The sequence below is a fragment of the Blastomyces gilchristii genome (genome assembly GCF_000003855.2).
Source record: "Blastomyces gilchristii SLH14081 genomic scaffold supercont1.8, whole genome shotgun sequence".
NCBI lineage: Eukaryota > Fungi > Ascomycota > Eurotiomycetes > Onygenales > Ajellomycetaceae > Blastomyces > Blastomyces gilchristii.
Genome location: NW_003101675.1, coordinates 2,025,459 through 2,048,124, shown reverse-complemented (window position 1 = coordinate 2,048,124; position 22,666 = coordinate 2,025,459). Strand labels below are relative to the sequence as shown.

At 37.6% G+C, this 22,666-nt stretch overlaps 4 protein-coding genes across 4 annotated transcripts; 3 read left to right on the top strand and 1 right to left on the bottom strand.

Annotated features, from left to right (window-relative positions):
• The first annotated feature begins 7 nt into the window (after nucleotides 1-7).
• Nucleotides 8-1,773, top strand: BDBG_04986 (DNA glycosylase). Its single transcript, XM_002625076.2, has 5 exons — nucleotides 8-151; nucleotides 221-228; nucleotides 310-514; nucleotides 585-901; nucleotides 989-1,773. The coding sequence occupies exons 1-5, from the start codon at nucleotides 79-81 to the stop codon at nucleotides 1,565-1,567; spliced, it is 1,182 nt and encodes a 393-aa protein (XP_002625122.1). The 5' UTR covers nucleotides 8-78; the 3' UTR covers nucleotides 1,568-1,773.
• A 236-nt stretch (nucleotides 1,774-2,009) lies between these two features.
• BDBG_04985 (galactonate dehydratase) lies at nucleotides 2,010-4,336 on the top strand. The gene is made up of 2 exons (XM_002625075.2): nucleotides 2,010-2,450; nucleotides 2,521-4,336. The coding sequence occupies exons 1-2, from the start codon at nucleotides 2,275-2,277 to the stop codon at nucleotides 3,494-3,496; spliced, it is 1,152 nt and encodes a 383-aa protein (XP_002625121.1). The 5' UTR covers nucleotides 2,010-2,274; the 3' UTR covers nucleotides 3,497-4,336.
• Nucleotides 4,337-5,785: 1,449 nt separating this feature from the next.
• On the top strand, nucleotides 5,786-10,440 carry BDBG_04984 (uncharacterized protein). The gene is made up of 2 exons (XM_031721926.1): nucleotides 5,786-8,531; nucleotides 8,601-10,440. Exons 1-2 carry the CDS (start codon nucleotides 7,019-7,021, stop codon nucleotides 8,792-8,794), a joined length of 1,707 nt encoding a protein of 568 aa, XP_031578447.1. The 5' UTR covers nucleotides 5,786-7,018; the 3' UTR covers nucleotides 8,795-10,440.
• Nucleotides 8,418-11,823, bottom strand: BDBG_04983 (40S ribosomal protein S12). The gene is made up of 3 exons (XM_002625073.2): nucleotides 10,750-11,823; nucleotides 10,223-10,550; nucleotides 8,418-10,116 (listed from the first exon to the last, which is right to left on the bottom strand). The coding sequence occupies exons 1-3, from the start codon at nucleotides 10,750-10,752 to the stop codon at nucleotides 9,992-9,994; spliced, it is 456 nt and encodes a 151-aa protein (XP_002625119.1). The 5' UTR covers nucleotides 10,753-11,823; the 3' UTR covers nucleotides 8,418-9,991.
• Between the last annotated feature and the right edge of the window lie 10,843 nt (nucleotides 11,824-22,666).

Genomic DNA, 22,666 nt, shown 5'->3' with positions numbered 1-22,666 from the left:
TGTAGAACGTTAGGTAAATATCTTCGAAAGTGTCAGGCCGGTATCAGCAGACAGCGCGTTGCACAAGCCTTCACCATCATGCCGTATCAGACGCCTGAGCTCCTGTCGCATGAAAGACAGGTGACTCCTCTTTGGCTAGATTGTGATCCAGGTGAGTTTTACCCCTTTTTAATGCCCACCAGTCAAAGAAATGTATAACTTGACGCTGACCCTATATCAGGCCATGATGTAAGTTCTCAAGTTGCCAGCATATTAGATACCTTTTTCGACAAAGTGTGGGAATGGAGTTGAATCTAATGGACGTGAAAGGATGCATTTGCCATCCTCTTAGCTGCCCACCACCCATCTCTGAAGTTGCTGGGGATCAGTACTGTGCATGGAAATGGTTCGCTTGAAAATAGCACAGTGAACGCTGGATGCATCCTGGAAGCCATTGGCAGGTCAGATATTCCTGTATATCCAGGGGCATACAAGCCATTCTGTAGAGCAGCTGTACATGCACCGGATATTCATGGTATGTGAAACATATGCTGAGCTCTGCCTATCGTCCAGATCAATAATTGACACGCAGGATATGATATCAGGCTTGTCTGGACTTGATGGGACCGATTTACTTCCTACTCCGACGCGACCACCTGTGAGGAATCCAAATGCGACTGTCGCCATGCGAGAGGCCCTGCTGGCACAGCCTAGAAATACTGCTTGGCTAGTGGCGACTGGAACGCTCACCAATGTCGCACTACTTTTCGCAACATTTCCTGAAGTTGCGGAGCACATTCGCGGTCTCAGCATCATGGGTGGCGCCATAGGTGGTGGGTTCTCAGATGCTTCTATCTGCAAGCGGCCAGGAGCTGAGGCCCGGATTGGAAATACGACACATTTCGCAGAGTTCAATATCTACGTTGGTATCCTTCCTTGAAATGAATCTTAGGATCCGTCCTAGTTTAAGATTTCATTTATTTTATTGATGGCTAATCAATAAATTCAGTGTGATCCCGAATCTGCACAATCCATTTTCTCTTCCCCGGTTCTCGCACGGAAAACAGTTTTAATACCCCTAGATCTTACCCACAAAGTATTAGGCACGCCAAATGTGCAGTCTCTGATTTTACAGACTGAAACTCAACCAGGAGCGAACGGGAATGGCGTGATCCCGACTCCCTCAGTCCTCCGCCGAATCCTCCACGCCCTCCTCATCTACTTTGCAAACACTTACGAAAGCGTTTTTGGCCTTGACGTTGGACCCCCCTTGCATGACCCCGTTGCCGTTGCTGTGTTATTGTCCAACCTAAACCATAGTGACAATGGAAGCAAACCGGGAATTCTCAATTTCGATGATAGGGACGGCGAGCGCTTCCTCGTTAATGTTGTAACAGATGGTCAACATGGTTCAGGTCCAGAGATTACTGGTGAGGTTGGACGGACAAATGCAAGTCCCTTAGAACGCGGCAAGTGCGGCGTGACCATACCCCGTGGGGTCGATGTTGATGCATTTTGGAATATCGTTCTCGAGTGTCTAAAACGGGCAGATGATTGGAACGCTTCGCGGGTCAGCAATCAAAACTAGAGCGGACTAATTGGTGCGATTCTTTTGGGTATATTTGTAGGTTTGGAATGGGTTTTGTAGCGTTGGACATCTTCTGCATCTCTGTGGTGATCGTTGATTTATATCTTCCATGTATAAACTTATTTATATATTTATATATTCACAAAAAGGACATATAGATAGATGAAAAATAGACAATAGAACGTTCCTTTTGACCAGAGGCAGGGTGTTAAAAAAACAGTTGATTTTTGTGGTAGAATCTTTCTTCTACGTCCACGTTCTGGCAGACTTCTTGCAACCGACAGGACGAGCGATTGGAAGCGAGACAAGGGGTTGGAGTTACACGATTAACTGTTACGATTCCGATCACCTTGTGGAATCAAGCGGCCAATACACAACATCTCTCATACCCTTGAACTCATTAAGCCCCGTTTCTCAGCTATTATATGCTCTGAGTACCCCCATCCCTGTCAGTTGAATCGGAGACACTCAATCCTCAGAGGGAAGCTTTGCGGCCATGTATCTCGTTTCCACGTCTTGTTCCCGCCTCTCAACAATATAAATAGAAGCTGCTACCTTTCTCCCCTTTTATCGGTTATCAGGTTACCCCTCCATAGACTCCTCTCCGAACGATAAGTTGGTGTGGTTTCCGTTACGAGAACTTCCCCTCATTGATCTCCAATACCCCTCCACAAGGTCCCTCGCGAAAGAAGTACAAGGAGGAAAACATGGGTAAAATTAAGAGCATTGAATATTTCCGCGTACTCCCTCGCTGGCTGTTCGTGAAAGTAGCTGATGAAGATGGAAATCATGGATGGGGTGAAAGCACCCTGGAGGGACATTCGGAAGCTGTCGAAGGCGCATTGAATGCGCTGTGTAAACGCTTTCAGGGCTATGAAGCGGAGTATGTCAAAAGACCATCCACCCAAATGCCAAAATTTATAAACATCCAATGACTGACCCAACCGGCATAGTGATATCGAACAAATCTGGCAAACGGCCTGGCGCCTCGGCTTCTATAGGGGTGGTGCTGTTTTCATGTCAGCTATATCCGGTATCGATATTGCTCTTTGGGATCTCAAGGGCCGCCAGCTAGGTGTACCCATCTATCAGCTCTTGGGAGGCAAGCTCCGTAACAAGATCTCTGTCTATGCTTGGATTGGAGGCGATCGTCCAGCAGATGTTGAAGCAGCTGGCAAAGCGCGGCTAGCTCAAGGGTTCAGAGCCATAAAAATGAATGCAACAGAAGATGTGAACTGGCTTGATTCCCCACGAGTTCTGGAGTCCAGCGTCGAACGCCTCAAAGCCGTGAAGGCTCTAGGGCTCGACGCCGCTCTTGACTTCCACGGCCGTCTCCACAAACCCATGGCCAAACAACTTGCTAAACTAGCGGAGCCCTACCACCCCTTATTCATCGAGGAACCCCTACTTTCGGAGCATCCGGAGGGCATAAAACAATTCTCCGGCCACGTCTCGACACCGATTGCATTGGGTGAACGGCTCTACAACCGATGGGACGTCAAGCGGTTCTTGGAAGATGCAAGTGTTGATGTCTTGCAGCCAGATATCAGCCATTGCGGAGGTATTTCCGAAATCCGGCGCATCGCCGCGATGGCAGAAACGTACGATGTGGCGATCGCCCCGCACTGCCCGCTAGGCCCCATTTCGCTGGCCGCCAGCATGCAAGTCGACCTCACGATTCCAAATTTTGTCATCCAGGAGATGAGCCTGGGCATCCACTATAACACGGAGGCGGGCTCGTACGACATTACCAACTATGTGACGGATCCTTCAGTTTTTGATGTCAAGGACGGATATGTGGATGCACTGACAAAACCCGGGTTGGGAATCGATATTGATGAGGAGGAAGTACGGCGCGTTGCGATGACTGCGGAGTCATGGCCTCCGAAGGGGTTTTATGGAGTTGATGGAGGTATTAGGGAGTGGTAATTGATGCCGTCTGTATGCCCAACATATAATATTCTTTGCCCTTCTTCGGCGTTTGCAGCTCCTTCAACTCTTCCCATTCCATTTCGAGAGCTGGGAAGGGAGATCCTGATGTAAATAATTTGTTTCTGTTTCGGGCTTGGGCATAGAATTCTAGAGAAAGCAGCGATTGCTGTCTAGTTCACTGGTCATCGTCGGCGGGGGTAAACAACTTGTTTCATCACCAAAGCCCCTCAAATGCAGGATTCTGAGCAAACCGTCAATGTATCAAACCACTTGGATGCTTGTTAGACGCTGGAAGCATACAACAGTTTTATACATGGACGGGTATGTCCCGTTCTAGTAGGCCTGTCTGCGGCAAGTAGCACAGCAAAACAAAATACTAATGTCAATTCGAAGAGTTTCGTTTGGGAAAAAACAAATTTCAGACTTGGATGTGTCCGGGTAATCCTACTAGATCGAATTGAATTGATATCATCGTTATTTTCGTAGATATTTCGATTCAGGCGCAATAGGGAGCTTCAGCAATTTCCGTCAGCCCTTTGAGTACTTTAGATGCGTACGGTAACCAGTCAGTCCTCAACGAAACTAATAAAGGAAACATCGCAGAAGAGTCCTACCACTTCCAACAGAAGCCCAACCAACAGCTAGCCGATTTCATGATCTCCGAAGTTGAATATTAGCCAGCCAAACAAGCCAACAGGACAAGGAATGGCCACCTTGTCCGTTTGATATGCCTACGTACTGTGCATGGACTTACTATGCAGCACATTAAAGGGCACCTCACAGGAGCAGGACAGTGGAGAGAGAAGAGCTTACAAAGAAAATAATAGAATGCAGGAGTTATTATATTGGGATTGCATACATATAAACAATGGGTACCCGCCTCCTCGTCCTACTTCCGAGAAAAAAAGAAAGAGGGGGAGATTCTGCGTTAAATTCAAACGCCATGAAGACTTTATATATTTATATATATATATATATATATGTTTGTCGTCTACCTCAACCTGCCTTTCGCGGTTTCCATTGGGGAAATTCGTGCTATTTATGCACCCTGTCAATTCATTTGGAATTAAATAAAGGGAACAACAATTTGCACTGTCAGGTAAAAGCAAGAAAATGAAGGTATGTGCGGCAAATTATTTGTATCCAGCACCTTTGAGTGTACAGCCAAGTTCTGAGTGCCGGGTGTCTTTCCAGACAGATAACAGCTATCTTTCTTGTATGTACATGTACATGTAACTGTAGCAGCAGCTAGGCGGGCCGCCTGGAAGTGAGTACCCAACACCCCCTCCGGGCCCGTATATATGTATAAGCACAATATACTAAACTTTTGGATCGTAAAAAGTCGCAAATATCACGAAAGTCCCCTCTGGTGCAACAAGGGTGAGTGATCCTTTGACGGCACAAAACCAAAACCAATATAATCCAGATCGCCGAGGAGTTCTGCAATGAAAAATATGGGCAACCTGCGCATGCCCCCGGGAAAGCCCGCTTGAAGAATGCGGTAGTCCAAACTGCTGAAGGCAAAACCGGTCGAAATTCAACTCTCGTTATTCAAAGGGTAAAGCCTACCCCCATCAGCGCCAGAGAAGGTGGATCGCGATATGTGCTTTTTATCTGTTTAAAAGGATGATCAATGAATGCCCGGAAAAAGTCAATGGGGGAGATTTGACGCATGATATGGGCGGATTCAGCATGGTCGATAATAGACCATGGGCCCCAGATGATCAGTTACGCACCGAATCGTGGAGAGCGACCATAAGGCCGGCCACGTTAAAACGGACACAGCGGCGATCGTGAAACGGGTATCTTGAATATTCAACGGTGCCGTGCCGTGCACGTTCTACGCTCGCCTTCTGATTTCTTATTCAACTTGGCCAGCTTGCTCAGAAACAGTTTAATCCATGCTCTTAAACTGTACCTACATATAGTGAAGGAAGGATAAACCCGAAAATTGGAATAATGGCTGATTTAAGATGATAATCCATACGGAGTATGGTTCTTCATACAACCAAGAACTGTGAACGCGGCTTCACTTTGTTTTTGTCTTCAAGATATGGCCATAGTCTTATCGTCTTGGGACTGTAATTCATTGCGCACCTGTGGTTTTGGGATAACGAAAGACACCTCTAGCTCCCAGCTTCTGAGACAATTCCACATGAGCGTGGCACATCATCGCTGAGGTCTACTTGGACAATTCCAAGCGGAATATAGCCTCAGAGAGGTGCAATACTGAATGGCAGGTATTGACCATCGGGAGCTACGCAACCTTGGAGCATAAGCTAAATTCTGAACCTCCTGCAAGATGCTGTAGAATGCCTGCCGGATGGCCCGCGAAATTGAATATTTGCACACGTTCTCGTAAGCTCTTGTGGAAATTCTGGGACTGTTCCGTTGCTGCGAGAGTTAATTTCTGTGGGAGTCGCCACAGTCAGTTCTGTGCGAAAGATGCCCCACGGAGCTTGCTCCCAAGGTTCTGTAACCGAGCTGGTTAGTTAGTTATATACCTTAGGTTGGAATTTTTAAGATCTAGCTATCAGAAAGACGGATATCGCTGTGACGCGGACGTTGGTGTTGTTGACTCCCCAACACGTTTCCAAGCCGAGTCAACTCGAATGGCGCTCTGAAGGCCTGTCTATATTCGAACAAAGAGCACCACCACCAACGTTGTCTAATTTGAGCTATTCGTCGGATCGATTGAACATGAATGACAGTGTGAAACGAGGGCAGGCTGCAAGGGATTTGACTGGACGTTTCAGTCAGAATGTCAAAGACAGAAAGGCCAGAAGATGACAACGACGACGACGACGGCGGCGATATAACGGCTCTTTGTGTATACCCTGGTCAGTTCATCTGAGCGGATTTCTATAGGTCTGAGATGAACAAGTCACCGTCCTCCTCGCTGCGATCACATCCACGGCTTCCACCGAGACCAGTGCGGCAGGCAACATCCGTCCGTAAGTCATTATGATTTCTGTCGGAGTTAGCTAGACGTATCGCTCCTATGAGTCTACCCTGTACTCGTATTCGTGGCGGAGAATAAATGGGGGGTGATAAGGTCTAGTCGTTGCTGGTCAACCCGTGCCGCGGTCTTGATTGAGTGATGCAAGAACGAACTAGAGAAATCTCGCCAACGATAAGCACCTCGTCTTTTATCCGCCGCCGAGTGACATCTCCCCTTTCCGTCGACATCCATCTATCTTCATCCTGGCTTTAGACTTATCAACTCGTTGTGATGCGATAATCTGACTTCCTTGCATGTCGAAACAAGGCTGCCAAGGACTAAAATATAGCCGAAAGGCCCCATGTTCGCAGTTCATTACCTGACAGCCCGCCTTGTCTGCTGCCGTATCCGCATTTCCATCCATGCAAAGGTTAACTAACTGACATCTCTGGCCATCACCAAAGGACCAGTAACCTTTGAACTCTCTTAGTTCTCTATCTTTATTTCCTTCCTTACGTTATCTCCAATAGCAGCTCCAGACCATCTCTAGAACTGTCCCCGATCTCGCAGCCATCCCCATGAGTCTACCCGAAGACGAAGTGAATGCCGATAACATAAGCTTTTTGCGTTCGCGCAGACGCCCCTCTCTAGATTCATCGCCTGGTCGTGTGCGACATCGAAGGAGACAGTTGCAGCCTTTGGAGGATGAGTTGAATAGTAGTATGGATTCTAACGATCACAGAAGGCCCTCTGTGGCTGTCGGGGTAAGCCGTCGCATCCCTATCGTCCGTCGTCGGGAAGCTCTAAATGGAGCCCCCAACTACGAAACTCGCTCCCGTCCACCAAATTCTGTTTACACATGGGCGCCAGGATCAGATTATGAAGAGGACGAAGATACTAGCGTGGATCCTCCGAATCTTATCCAGGAATTGTGGGATGGTAGGTTGCTAAGAGCGAGACATACGGCGCTGGGATCTCGGGATGACAGGCGGGAAGGATCAGCAACATCACCCCGTCTATGGGCTGGAGACCATAGTGGAGAATCAATTCAGCCGTCACGGTATGGTCGGAGTGATCTGGCTACTGCTACGTTACTCCAATCTGTTCGTCGCCACCCGAGGTTTTCCTCCCGAACTCGTACCCTACAGACCTACATCCTCGATAGGGAACGAGACGGGCGCGAATCGGAGGAAAGAGACTGGCAACCTTCCTCTGCGACTTCCACTATAACTACGAGCTCAACTACTTCCCCGGCACCCCGTTCTTCGGCCGCCAACCGTGGGGATATGGCTAGGACTATTAGCGCCTCGGAACTTCGAGATATGTACGGCGAAGAACGGTCGACGGGCGATCGCCTTGAAGAAACAATAAAGTATCTAGATAGGGTGCGATTCGCTGAATCGTACGATGAGAGCGTACAGGCCGCCACTGCGAGAGATTTTGTACAATATGAATATTTGCGCCGCAACGAGGACGACTTTATCCTTGACACCTCGTCAATAGGTAGCCCTGCAGATTCTTCGTGGTTAAAGCCAGGGACAGTATTTGTGGGTTCACAACATGCTACGAATCATTATTCTAGTTCGGCGATGTTTAATCTGAGACCGAGATCACACCAAATCGATGATCCCGTCATTATCAACGGAACCGAACTCGGTCGCAGCGTATACACAAGCGCTGGCCGCCGCAGCTATGGAGCGGATACTCCGCACGAGATTGGAAACAGCGGCCCAATGGAAATGAACAGCAGCAGTAGGCATGAACACTGGCCTGTCAAGGTTACGATACATAGCGTTGATTATAACACGATGACTCTTTCTGGAACGATGGAAGCCTATAACATTCCTGATAAAACCTCCAATAGCCAAGGGGCGCATATATCCACTTTCCTCGAGGGTGAAATCATCGACTTCAACACGCACTCGCTGGAGACGAAGAATTTCAAAGCAAGCGCGGAGATTGATGGTTTGTACTGGCGCGAGCTCGAGCCGTTCAAAGCCCTGTCTTACACCGAAACTGCGAGAAACCTTGTGAGCAAGAAATGGGTGACAGAGCGGCTTGCGAAGGGGTGGATCTTAATGCGCTGGAAAGGTTGGTCTTATTCCCGACAACGTCATCCTTGGTATTATAATGATATGCTTAGCCCACCTACACCGCTAGAACGATGCTTTATTACCCCGTCACATTCCCGTCAAGGACTCACAATATCCGGCTTCTATTATATCTCCATTCGTCGCGAGGACGGTCATATCGAGGGCATGTACTATGACCCTGGCAGTTCACCATATCAGCACCTCTCTCTAACTCCACAAATGAGAGAGAAGATGGTTTTTCCTGCCTATGATTTCCGCTGAGCTACTGTCATTGATTGACTGTTTAATTGATTCATCCACTGATCAATGTACTTCGATTAACCGGTTGGATAAATACACACACCAGTCTCCTTCTATAATTTTGTCCTCTGGCACCAAGCATTACGCAAATCCGACCTCCAGTGAACGTTAGCCTTGCGCTTTGATGATTGGGTATATAATGTAATATATATCTCCTAGTTTCGGGTTTGCATTAGGTTTTATCTGCTTCACGGTATCCCGTCCAATCTCATGCGGAGTGTACGTGCACGGATGTCGCTACCAATATCATACCCCGACAGGTCCCCTTATTTTTATTTTTATTTTTTTATTCCCTCATCATTATCTCATTGGCGTCGATGAATGCTGGATATCACAGGGGATTGGGGAAAGTCAACTTATACCCTTCCTTTATTTTGACTGTTTCTTTTCCCATCTGTGTCTATCTTTTGAAATTTATACCATTATGCGTCCAGCGCCACTCAAACTTATGCAGTCACTATACAGCTACGTCTCCTGTTATGTCCTGTTTGTTCTTTTCCGCTTTGTTTCTATCTAATGTGAAGAACTGGGGGAGAGGGAGATTTCCCTCCTTTTTCTAGCCATTGACGCCATAGACGCCGCTACACCCCACTGCATTTCATTTGCTGAGAGCGGCATTCATCATTATCTCTATTATGTTATGTGTATTCGTGCACCTGTTCATAAATGGCATTTGGTATGCGAGATCGATATCTTTTAAGCCAGGATATCGATCACATTGGCCCAATTTTGCCTTTGAAATAACTGAACGCATGAATGAAAGTGGTCCAATATTTCTTTCAAATGGTGCCATCTTCTTACTCAATACTAAGATAGTAAGTTGTTACCATCTTAATCCAAGTGGACTAGAATGAACCAGGGGCGAATATTTAGATAGACCAAGTAATGTGTCATGCGAGTTAATATTGATCGGTACTCTAAAATGGAGAGCACCTATGTCCCCAAAAGTCCTGTCTAATTTCGCCTCAATTACAAGTTGAGCATGGTCCTAGCTCTTAAATCAAGCCAGAAGTTTCGTCCTTTCATTAATCATAGATATTTGTCCACCACCAAGCACGTCCATAACTCGCACATATACATGGCTTCTTAAATTTGTTTTTCTATTCCATTAACCTCCTATCCACCCAGTTATTTACCTCGGGTGTGTGGTTGAGTGGTCTATTGTTCGGTCTGGAAGTAGTTGAGGAGGACGGAGCGCTCCTGGGACTCTTCACCCCAGTCGCGGAGGACAACGCAAGAACAGTTAACGACCTTGCGAGGATTGCCTTCGCGGTCAAGAACGCCTGTTTAAAGTGAAAAACATTTAAATTAGCGCTCCCCAAGCTCACCAAACAGAATTCTCCCAAAACCAACAATCAGGAACAAGGGGGAAGAAAAAAAAAAACATACAAAGTCCAACCCACTCGCCCAACATCTTTCCATCAGGAACCTTGATGAGCGGAATCTTATGCTCCTGGCAGAGTGCAATGACGAGCTTCTTGTAAGCGTCTTCCTCGCAGCCCTCGTTGAGCACGCACATGTGCGCCTGGCGGCGGTCGAGCGCCTTGGAGGCTTCGCGCAAGCCACGGGCAAGACCGTCGTGGATCAGAGCGATCTTGAGAACACCCTTGAGAGCGTCCAGGACGGACATGGAGCTGCCAGCGGTAGCATCGGCGGAAACCTCGACCTCATCGGCAGCGCCGACGGGCGGGTTGGAAGCGGTCTCTTCTCCGTCCGACTGTTTTTTTTTTGTAATATGTCAATGAGTTATATTTTCCTTTGGCTCTGTTGTTGGGCTCAAGTGTGGGAGGTGTAGGGCTCAATTGATATGCACTTTATGGTTTGCTTGCGCTCCGGGCGCGATTTTGTGCATGGAGCCAAAGTGAGGAATGGGATGTCGTCAATTGTAGATCAGAGTGGAAGGTAGTTGCACGTACCATTTTCAATTATAGGAATATCGATGGGGATCGTTTCCAATGTCGGATTATCCTCAAAGAGGTGGGTGTAGAAAACAGGAGGTTCTTCGGTGTGAGGTTGAAAGTTGGTGATCTCTTGGTGTTGGAATTGCCGAAAATACCAAAATTTGAGCCTCGCCTATTTTGGTGTGCCCTAGAATACGATTATGTAAGCAGCTTTATTTTCGGGAAAAAGATTGCGCTCAAATAAACAGCTAGACAGTTGTCACAAATCTTGACAGATTTATTATTATTATTATTATTATTCCATTATACTCATATGCAAGCAGAGCTTATTATGAGTTCTTGTGTGATGTTAAATACAGGCCAAGAGTTGGCTATACAGGAGGAAATACAGGTGTTGAGACCACACCAAGATAACAAGAACATAGAAAATACGAATGAGTGGCAACTAGATAATGCAATAATAACTTCCCAGCCCAGGAACATAGAGTGATTAATTGTAGTGATTTGTACACCTCTTTATTTATTAGGAACCTGAGGAGCTTGAGTTCTGAATTTAATGTATTCCCTGCGGGTTTCAAACCTGCACACCTTGGTTTCCCACCCAAGGTGCTAACATAATTGTTATAAATACTCTATCTTGAACTAGAACTCACTCAGTTTCTGAGCTCAGCAGATCTGCTGCTGTCCAGATCGAGCAAAAACCGCCCCACCACGAACTCGCTCAATTTTTCGAATAAGAACCCGCCGATAGATCTATCGAAGAGCACTCGATCATACAAGCATTTTGACCCCAACGCCGACCGCATACCCCGTCTGGTGGTGGAGTTATTCAACCAAACGTGGTTTGAAGCCCCCGCGTGGGATATTCCCGCGTCCACCCCTACCACACCACAACCCCGGGTCAAATTGCCATACAAATTGTAAGGTGAAGAGACCTAGCCCTATGCGCCAATCTTCTTGATTTTGGAAGATCCCCGACCTGTGATTGTGGAGATATCTGGAGAGCAACCTCCGCGAAAACCCTGTCTGTGTTTGATGTTCCAAGACATCAACGCCAAGTCCCATCCACGTACCGCCCTGCCCAATCTGGCCCATCTCTGGCAGAAAAATACAAAAAGATACCTCGGCAATAGTATTTAATCGTGCCGCTGCTTACTAAAAACACTGAAATGATAAAAATCTTGTTAATTAATTAATAACCATCACAATGATGAATAAAGATGAAAATATTAAAGAGTGTATTCAGTAAGTTATCACTGTCTATAAAAAAAATTCAAAATTTAAAATATTATCTTTTTTATAAGAATTTAATATTCTCTATTAATATCTCTAAGTATGTATTAATAAAAGAAATCTGAATACTATGAAGATATTAGTTAATAAGAGATTAAATAAGAGTTAGAAGAATATAATTAAATAATGAATTAAGCTACTAAATGAAAAAAAATTACTCTCTTATAACTAGACTGATTATATAATTATATCTGAGATCAGAATCAAACTTTATAGTTATTATATTTAGACTAACTATGTAATCATGTCTGAGATCAGAACTAGATTTTTTAATAGTTTTATTATTAATTTAACTGATTTCATTACACAGTTTTAATATTAGATAGTAGTTTTATACTGTTTCAGTGAGACTTACTGTCTACTCTTATCACATTTTTTAAATGAGATTATAATTTTCACTTCTTAATTTTAATTATTTTTATTGCTTTAAATGACTTTAAATCTCATTTGAGTATTATCAAAAAGTGTTACTTTTTAAAAAATTAAAAATAGTCTAAAAAAAACCTTAAAATATCTAAAAATAGTAACTTTATGCTAAGAATAAGACTAAATGAGATCAAATGAAATCACTTTCTTATTTTTTTCAAGTCATGATTTCATTTTAAGATCTCATATATAGTTACTTTGCATGTTTTTTTAATGACTAGTCTCAGTGAGATTCATATCAATCAATGTATGAAATCAGATTAAATGAGATTAAATATGAAATTTATAATCTCAGCAGTTAATCTAGTCATATTTAAACTGATTATATAACTGTGTCTGAGATCAGAATCAAACTTTATAGTTATTATATTATTTAAATGTATTACTTCTGATTATGATTTGTGTTTTTTATATTAATTTCAAATCATATTATTTCAAATATTAAAGATTTCAGATTCACTTTTTAAATAAAAATCTAGTCTTAGATAAAGAATATATTTAAATTCTTAGTTACATTTTTATTCTGATCTCATTATTGAGAATAATATTAAATGAGATTATAAAATCATTTCTCACTTACATAATATTATAACATAGTACTCATTTATTGAAAATTTAATAGAGAGTATTATTAAATATTATTACTTTTCTAAATATAGATTATAATTTATATAATTTTAATTATAAAAAAAATATAAAATTATAATGTGACAGAACTGAAGCAGTGACTAGTCAGTAGTATTATATAGAGATAGTTATTTAAAAAGTTATATAAGTGAGCAGCGAGCTTGACTATCTTACTTAAATAACAAGCTTATAGACTACAGAATTATCATGAGAATATCACAGATACAGTACTTAGTATACTAAGAAAATTGTATAAAAAATACAGTAACTCTTGTATATATTTCAGTAGAAGAAAAATGAATCACTGACTTCTTTAATAAGAAGCCAGTATCTAGCTATTCTATATAGATAATAAGTGAATACTCTTCTTTCATTTTATAAGTGAGAATAGCTGAAGTGATATCTCAGTGATATCTCACTATTAAGAAAGAGTAATCTGCTGATCTTGTATAGAAGTGAGATTCTTATATTTATTAATTAAATCTTTCTATAATATATCTGAATAATGTTATAGAGTGATTGAAAACCAGTTTGAATAATCTGTAAGATGAATGAAATTATTCATAGAGAAGTGATAAGCTATATGAAACTGCAGTAAGATCTTGACATAGTTAGAGATATGATAATATTCTTCTCTTTAAAAGCATAGTTCTGATACTCTTAAGATTATTAGATTAGAAATTATCTTTATTATATAGTAATAGTTGCTAACTGATTTAACAGTATATATACTGCATATAATATGAAGAAATAAATGAGTTTTTCTACTGACTGTATAGATCTTTCTTTCTCATCTCTGTTTAAATTAAATACATGATAAAGTGAGTTTCTTATATATTAATTTGAAATGTGAAAAATGTAGTTAATAAGTGACTTACAGATCTCTTATCATATTCTGTTTCATGAATAAAATTCTCTGTAAAAGTAATGTATTTTAGAGATAAAGTTAACAGTAGTAACAGAATTTTTTGAAAAGATTTTCTTCTTTTATAACTCATTTTTTCTTTCTCTCTCTCATCTATAATAGTGAGTGTATAAGAATATTATTCTTGAAAGATAATAAGAGACTTATTCTGACACTTTCTAGTAATTAAATATCTTTATAGTGCAGCTGCAGTCTTCATGACTGTTAAGAAAGCTTGATTAAAGATGAAGACAGTAGTGTTAACAGATCACAGAAGTATCACTTATATTATTACATCTTCTTCTTCTTCTTCTTCTACTTCTCTTACAGTTATGATGATAATTACTGTATGATCTAGTAGTGAGATATCATCTCTTCTATCAGTTAACTTATCTGTACTCAGTTCATTCTCTGCCTCTCTCAGTACTGTTGTGATACTATCTCTCTCTTCAGTTAATATAATAATGTATAACTCTGTATAATCATTTGAAGAGAAGCTCAGAGAGAGCTTGATTTCAGAGATAGTAACTTTAAAAAGCTCAATCTGTAGTTTCTCTTCTATAATACATTCAAGCTCTGCTCAAAATACTGCTGAATTAAGTTCACAGAGTTCTGCAGTTTCTTTATCTTCTCTCTGTGAGAAGACTCTAATATAGTCTCTAATTAGTGCTATCACTTATCTGCACTGTGTTGAGTAACTGAAGAAAGAAGAAATCTTATATATCTGTCTCTTCTCTCACTTCTGTTATTTCTGTTATATCTGTAACAATAACTCCTGTCTCTCTATAAATATTATCTCATAGAAAGATGTTATATCAACTCTGATAAGAAGCTCAGATACTCAAGCAGTACAGAGTGAGAGTCTCAGAGCTTTAAGTGTTAATAGATTCTATTAAGACTAAGAAGATCTCTCTTACTTATCTGTAAAAGAAGATGAAAGTGTGAATCTTCAAGATAAAAAAATATCTCAGAATAACTAATTTTAAGAAGAGATTAGTCAGTACTGCTATTAAAAGTGTTACAGAGATTAATTACTGACTGAAGAGAATCTTACTTCAATTAAAGCAGATAACTGAAATACTTTATAAATTAATAAATTAATACTTTAAGTATCTCTTATACTCTTCTACAGCATACTTCTCTGTAGTACTGCAGTGCTAACTTCTTAATAGATAAAGATATCAGTGCTGAAGACTTCAATGATGAAGAATAAGTTTGATAAAAGTATAATTATTAATGAGTAGAGTTGAATCTCTCTTTTTACTTTTTCAGCAGACTGCAGTCTTATTAGAATAGCAGTGATCTGTGAGTTAATAATATTAATCTTTTATTAATTTCAAATATCTCTTTTCTCTAATTACTTTAAGAATTTTATACTTGTGTAGTCTTATTAAACTTCTAAAAACTCTTTGAGAGAAAATAGAAGAAGAGTGCTACAGAGTTTACAAGATATCAGCTCATTACTGTGAGATTATCTCTAAAAAAACTCTTTAAGAAAAAATGAGAAGTTTTAAGCAGTATTTCTTACTTAATGTCTCTGATATATAATAGAGTAATCTCTACTAGCTATCTCATAGCTTATAATCTCTTTCTCAGTATTTTTCAAATGCTCAAGTAGTTTTCATGAATTCTCTGATAATAAATAATCTTCTTATTTTATAAGATATTAAAGCTTACTGTAATATGTTTACTTATTTAATATTTTCTTCATAAGATATTCAGTATCACTCTTAATTTTAATATTATCTGACTGAGACAGCTCTGCTCTGAAGTATTGCTTATAGAGCTTTAAATAGAAAATATGAAAAATAGAATGAATTGATTTCAATTCTGAGAGTAATTTTAACTTATATATTTACTTACTTATCACTTTTATTATTAGAAAAGATTCTAGTTATCACTCACTGAGCTTTTTATACAGTCTTATTATCTTGATATTCTTTATTAAAAGTAGTACTTGATTCTCTATCAAGAACTTTATTGAAAGATATTTTCAATTATAGTATTCTATCTACTACTTCTGAGTATAGTGAATGCTTTTTATCATCTTCTTATAAATTTTATTTAAAAGTTTCAATCTCACTTTTACTTCTGATACTGAGAAGTACTCTATTCTCTGTATTTATTTAATATTCTGACTATCTATCTCTTCTTTTGAAATATTATCTGTGATGTCACTGAGTAATAAAGAATTATATTCATAATAAGTATAGAAAGAAGATACTTTTAAGATTATAGTCTTTACATTATTATATATGAATTCAGTAATTAGAAGATGTTTGAGTTAATCATTCTGATAATATAAATAGAATACTTAAAGATACTATTCTAATATCTGATTCTGATATTCAGTCTGATTATCTGTCTCTGAATGAAATATAATACTGAGAAGATGTCTTATTATAAGATAATAGTAAAAAGCTGATCAGTATTTACTAATGAAGAGAGATTCTTAATCTGTTATCAATAATTTTAAAGCATCATGATTATAAATAATGATATTTAAAAACAGGTCAGTCAATTCAGAGGCTTTAACCTTTTTATAAGTAGAAATATATTTAATTATCTTTGTATAGTAATTAATAATAATTAAAATTAAGTTATATTCTTTGACTCTTGTTAACTTCAGCAGATTAACTATGAAATTCATTGATAAATTCTGTTATAAACTCTTTAAAATAGACAGTGATACTAATTTACTGTATTACTTATACTATAAGATCTTTATTCTTTAACAGATATTATAAGTCTTAATATACTCTTTGATATCTGCTCAAAGCTTATTTTAAATATATTTATATTTTAGAAGCTTCTCAGTCTTCTCTAACTCAAAGCACTCTGTATGAGAATTATTATAATGAATTCTCAATAACTTCTGATACATCACTCTGCTATAAGAGATAAAGACTGAATTATTCAGTAGTAGAAGTTTATATTCTTCTAGTTATCAGTGACTTGATTTCTTAGTAACACTGCTCTGCTCAGAGTCTGTCTCTTTTAAGTTTAAACTGAATTCTTTCTTCTTTAACTTCTGAATTTAAGCTGTAGTAGAGATATTCTTCTTCTGTAACTTATTAATAAATTTCAGAAGTAGTTAAGTTAAAAGATTGTAGACTGTTTCATTCTTTATCAATTCAATGATAATAAAATATAATATAAGAAGCTTATAATCTTTAGTATCAGTTCTCTGCAGAGATCTAGATTTTCTTTCATCTTTTATACTGAGTTATACAGTTGTCTTATCAGTACTGTTTCTAAGCTTTAGAGAATCTTAACTTTCTGCAGTTAGCTTCTTCTACAGTGATGACAGAGATTCTTTTATAGAATTCTTCTTCATATTAATAATATTATAATTAAACTGTCTAGATAATATATCAGTGAGATTAAGCTAATCTGAATAATATTGAATATAAAAATCATACTCTGAAAGCAGCTTCACTTATCTGACTTGATATTCTATTAAGCTCTTTATTATTAAGAAGTAATGCAGATTTATATAATCAGTAAGAACTTGTACTGAGTACTTACTATTCTGAAGATAATATTATCAGATCTTAAAGAATTCAATAATTACTAATATTTCTTAATTATGAGTATTATATCTTCTCTGTGTAAGTGATAACTTCTTGAAGAAGAAGATCACTGATCTTTATTTACAGTATCTTATAGACTCTGTAAAAAAGTCTTCTCTCACAGACATTTTATTATCTATATTCTCAGAAGTTATTATTCTCTGATTCTTTCAACATTGAAAGATCTTCAGTGTCAACTGTGAAAAGATTTCATAGACTTCACTCTCAGATATATCAGTCTCACACTGACTGAGTAAGTTGAGATTAAAGTAATTCAGTATTGTAATATCTGTAAAAGCTTGTTTCAATTCTACAAATATCTACACAGTGTCTTGAGTAAGAGTAAATAGTTCTATTTTTCTGTCTTTCACACTTCTCTTTAACAGATCTGTAAGAAGAACAGTAATCTGTGAATATGTATAGATAAATCATCTGTAGAAATTCATAAATTCTAGAAATATCTGCATCTCATGATATATTTACAGTACTGATCAGTTCTTAATAACAGAGACCTGACTTCTATTCATTGAAATGCTGTTCATCTTAATAAAATAATCTAAGAAATCAATCTTCTGCATGTAGAATGAGTATTTTTCAGTGTTTATATAGAGTTAATACTATCTCAAGTGACTCAACACTTCTTAAACATGAGTATTATATTCTTTCTTCATTTTTGAGAAGATTAGAATGTTGTTCAAGTATACTATACAGAAGACATTAACAAGACTCTGTAGTATCTTATTTATATAGATCTGAAAGATAACTGAAGTGTTACAGAGATTAAAAGATAAAACAAGATATTTAAAATTATCATACTTAGTATGAAAAACTGTTTTTTAAATATTATCTTTATTAACTCTGATTGTATAATAGACATTCTGTATATTAATCTTTGAGAACACTCTTACTTCAGATAATCAATTGATTATCTCATTAATTAACAGTAATAAATAGCAATTCTTAATTATCATTTTATTGAGACCTCTATAGTCTATACATAGACATAGTCTATTATTCATCTTAAGTATAAAGAGTATAGATGCTTCTGCTAAACTCTTTGATAAGTATATTCAGTTCTTTAATTGCACTTTCTTAAGATATTTGCACAGAATATTCAATTTCTTTACAGACAAGTTGTAAAGAAATCTATACAGTGTTATTACACTGTCTTCAAGACAAATCTTATATTATATCTTAATATCAGAAAACTTCACTACTTTCTTTTCTGAAAAGACATTCTTATAATCTGTAAAGAGATGTTGTATACATTCATCTTCAATAATAAATACTACTGCTAGTCTTGCAGTAGAGATATTAACTTCTTCATCTATTTTCAAGTCTCAGTCATCTGCTATATAGTATATTAACTCTATCTTTTTCTCAAGATTCTTTCAATGAAACTCTTCAAGTTTCTCTATTACTGTCTCTTCATTAGTGAGACAGTGTCACGCCTCTGGCCGCGCCAAGGCCCCGCTGCGGTTCCACACGGCTCATCGCTTTCATGCGGATGATTTCATCTCATCTGAATCAGTTTCCAACCACTCTATGACATCATTCAGATATATCATAGAAAGATCTGATTGATGAATATGAGAACCTCACTTCTATACAAGGTCAGCAGATTACTTTTTCTTGACAGTGAGGCATTGCTGAGGTATTACTCTGACTATTCTCACTCATGAAATAAGAGAAGAGTATTCATTCATTATCTATATAGAATAGCTAGATACTGACTTCTCATCAAAGAAGTCAGTAATTTGTTTTTTCTTCTACTGAAATATATACAAGAGTTACTGCATATCTTATACAATCTTCTTAGTATACTAAGTATTACATCTGTGATATTCTCACAATAATTCTGTAGTCTATGAGCTCACTATTCAAGTAAGATAGTTAAGCTCACTTATACAGCTTCTTAAATAACTATCTCTATATAACACTGCTGACTAATCATCACTTCAGTTCTGTTATATTACAATTTGAATCACTTAATCTGATTATAAGTTTAAATCAGTCAAGCTCTAACAGACTGATATAACCTCATATATCTGCACTGAGACTGACTCAATCTCACTCTCTGAGAAAAATACTACATCATTTCCTAGAGTGTGTACATCTCTATCTCAGCAGAAATCTGAGATTTCTGAACCTGTTGCATATTTTGACATGAGCTCTTCAACTGCTCTATTATCATCACAGTCTCTACACATCTACATCTATTATGAAGATAGAGAGATTAAGATCAGAGATTCTCTGAGATATAAGAGAAATATCTTATCTGAATTCCACAGCTTTATCTGTACTCTTGAACAGAAATTTCACCTTAACTCAAGCCAGTATAATACTCATAAGATATGAGTAATATACACTGTTAATCTCCTTGAAAGATATCTCTGCAACTACTTAAGTTATTAAGAAGAGAAAGCTTAAGTGTATCAATACTATTATAACTTAAGAAGAATTCAAGAACTTTCTACTGAATTAAATTAAAGATCACTGCAATCACAGCTTCACAGCAGTACAGTGATTTAACTTATTATATTAATGAGATGATGAGAATTCTTCTGATTTCAATGTAAGATTTGAAGAATATTGAGAGAAATTAGCTGATGATTTGAATCAATTAAAAACACAGCTTTATCTTATGAAGCTGACTCATAAGATGTGAATAATGATATCACAATATCAGAGTTCATTAATCAATCACACTGAGCTTGTCAACCTGGCTTCTCAGATCTATTTAAATAATCAATTTTTCAAGAAAAAGATTAATAAGACTTCTTCTAAGCAATCAATGATGAGATCTAAATAACATTATAACAGCTTCAGTGCAGAGAAAGTAAAGAAGAATTTCAAGTATTCTAATTCTTCACTAACTGTAAAGAAATATTAAAAAAGATTTGATAAAAATCTCTATTTCAACTGCAGAGCTGATGATTACTATATCAGTAATTATAAGAAACTGAAGAAGAAAAGAAACTGAGAAGATATCTTCTTAAAATTAACTTCTCTTCTAACAAACATATCTGCAGAAGATAAAGAAGAGAAAGAAATGAAGAATTGATAATTCTCATATCTCTGAGTTTATGTTACAATTACAATGCATACTCTGAATGAGAAGATATCAGTGAGATGTCTATTTAACTTCAGAGTAGATATTAACTTCATATTCTATTTCTTTTCTTTAATAAAGAGTTGAAAGAAGATAGATCTGTCAGATCATATGAAATTTACTGATGAAATAAAATGTTACTATTTTAATATAATCTAAGTGAAGTATGTGATCACAGACTCAGAAGAAATCTTCAAGAAAAGCAGTCTACTTCTTCACACAGTTAATATCATAGATGAGGTAGACTGGCCGCCGGGACCATGAATTTCACATTTGGTCCCATTTGGTCTGATCTCATACATTTCTTGGCGTGAATCCCACTGGGACTGGCTATCAAAAAAACATGTAAAGTGACTATATATCAGATCTTAAAATGGAACCATGACTTGAAAAAAATGAGAAAGTGATTTCATTTGGTCTCATTTAGTCTCATTCTTAGCATAAAGTTACTATTTTTAGACATTTTAAGGTTTTTTTTAGACTATTTTTAATTTTTTAAAAAGTAACACTTTTTGATAACGCTCAAATGAGATTTAAAGTCATTTAAAGCAATAAAAATAATTTAAATTGAGAAGTGGAAATCATGGTCTCATTTGGAAAATGTGACAAGAGTAGACAGTAAGTCTCACTGAGACAGTATGAGACTACTATCTAATGTTAAAACCGTGTAATGGGATCAGTCGAATTGGTAATGAGACTATCAAAAAATCTGGTCCTGGTCCCAGACACGGTCACACGGTCAGTCTAAGATGAGAACATCATTCTGAGTCTTCTGTGATTGAGAGAAAACAATTCTCTCATTGACTGAGTCACTCAGATGTGATGATACTGTCTCACTGATGAAGAGACAGTAATAGAGAAATCTGAAGAGTTTCATTGAAAGAATCTTGAGAAAAAGATAGAGTCAATATACTGTATAACAGGTGATTAAGACTTGAAAATAGATGAAGAAGTCATCACTCTTACTGCAAGATTAGCAGCAGTATCTGTTATTAAAGATAGATGTACATAATATCTCTTTACAGATTACAAGAATGTCTTTTCAGAAAGAGAAGCAGTGAAGTTTTCTAATATCAAGATATAATATAAGATTTGTCTTAAAGACAGTGTAACAGTATTATACAGATCTCTTTACAACTTGTCTATAAAGAAATTGAATGTTCTATGCAAATATCTTAAAGAAGTGCAATTAAAGAACTGAATATACTTATCAAAGAGTTCAACAGAGACATCTATACTCTTTGTACTCAAGAAGAATAATAGACTACATCTATGCATAGACTACAGAGACCTCAATAAGATAATAATTAAGAATCACTATTTATTACTGTTAATTAATGAGATGATTGATCAATTATCTGAAGCAAAGATGTTCTCAAAGATTGATATACAGAATATCTATCATAGGATCAGAATTAATAAAGATGACATTTGAAAAACAGCTTTTTATATCAAGTACAGTAATTTTGAATATCTTGTTTTATCTTTTAATCTTTATAACACTTCAGTCATCTTTCAGATCTATATAAATGAAATACTGTAGAGTCTTGTCAACATCTTCTGTATAGTATATCTGAATGACATTCTAGTCTTCTCAAAATCAGAGAAAGAATATAATACTCATGTTTAAGAAGTATTGAGTTGCTTGAGACAGTATTAACTCTATACAAATACTGAAAAATGCTCATTCTACATGCAGAAGATTGATTTCTTAGATTATATTATTGAGATAAATGACATTTCAATGAACAGAAGTCAGATCTCTGTTATTGAGAACTGATCAGTGCTGTGAATGTATTATAAGATGCAGATGTTTCTAGAATTTATAAATTTCTACAGATGATTTATCTATACATATTCACAGATTACTGCCTCTCTTACAGATCTGTTAAAGAGAAGTGTGAAAGATAGAAAAACAGAACTGTTTACTCTCATTCAAGACACTGTACAGATGTTTGCAGAATTGAAACAAGCTTTTACAGATATTACAATACTGAA

Coding starts and splice junctions, on each gene's coding strand:
- BDBG_04983 (XM_002625073.2), bottom strand. Junction 10,117..10,222: donor GGGCGAGTGGGTTGGACTTT/GTATGTTTTTTT, acceptor CACTTTAAACAG/GCGTTCTTGACCGCGAAGGC.
- BDBG_04985 (XM_002625075.2), top strand. CDS start 2,275: ATGGGTAAAATTAAGAGCATTGAATATTTCCGCGTACTCCCTCGCTGG. Junction 2,451..2,520: donor TTTCAGGGCTATGAAGCGGA/GTATGTCAAAAG, acceptor CAACCGGCATAG/TGATATCGAACAAATCTGGC.
- BDBG_04986 (XM_002625076.2), top strand. CDS start 79: ATGCCGTATCAGACGCCTGAGCTCCTGTCGCATGAAAGACAGGTGACT. Junction 515..584: donor ACATGCACCGGATATTCATG/GTATGTGAAACA, acceptor ATATGATATCAG/GCTTGTCTGGACTTGATGGG. Junction 902..988: donor TCGCAGAGTTCAATATCTAC/GTTGGTATCCTT, acceptor CAATAAATTCAG/TGTGATCCCGAATCTGCACA.
- BDBG_04984 (XM_031721926.1), top strand. CDS start 7,019: ATGAGTCTACCCGAAGACGAAGTGAATGCCGATAACATAAGCTTTTTG. Junction 8,532..8,600: donor GATCTTAATGCGCTGGAAAG/GTTGGTCTTATT, acceptor CTACACCGCTAG/AACGATGCTTTATTACCCCG.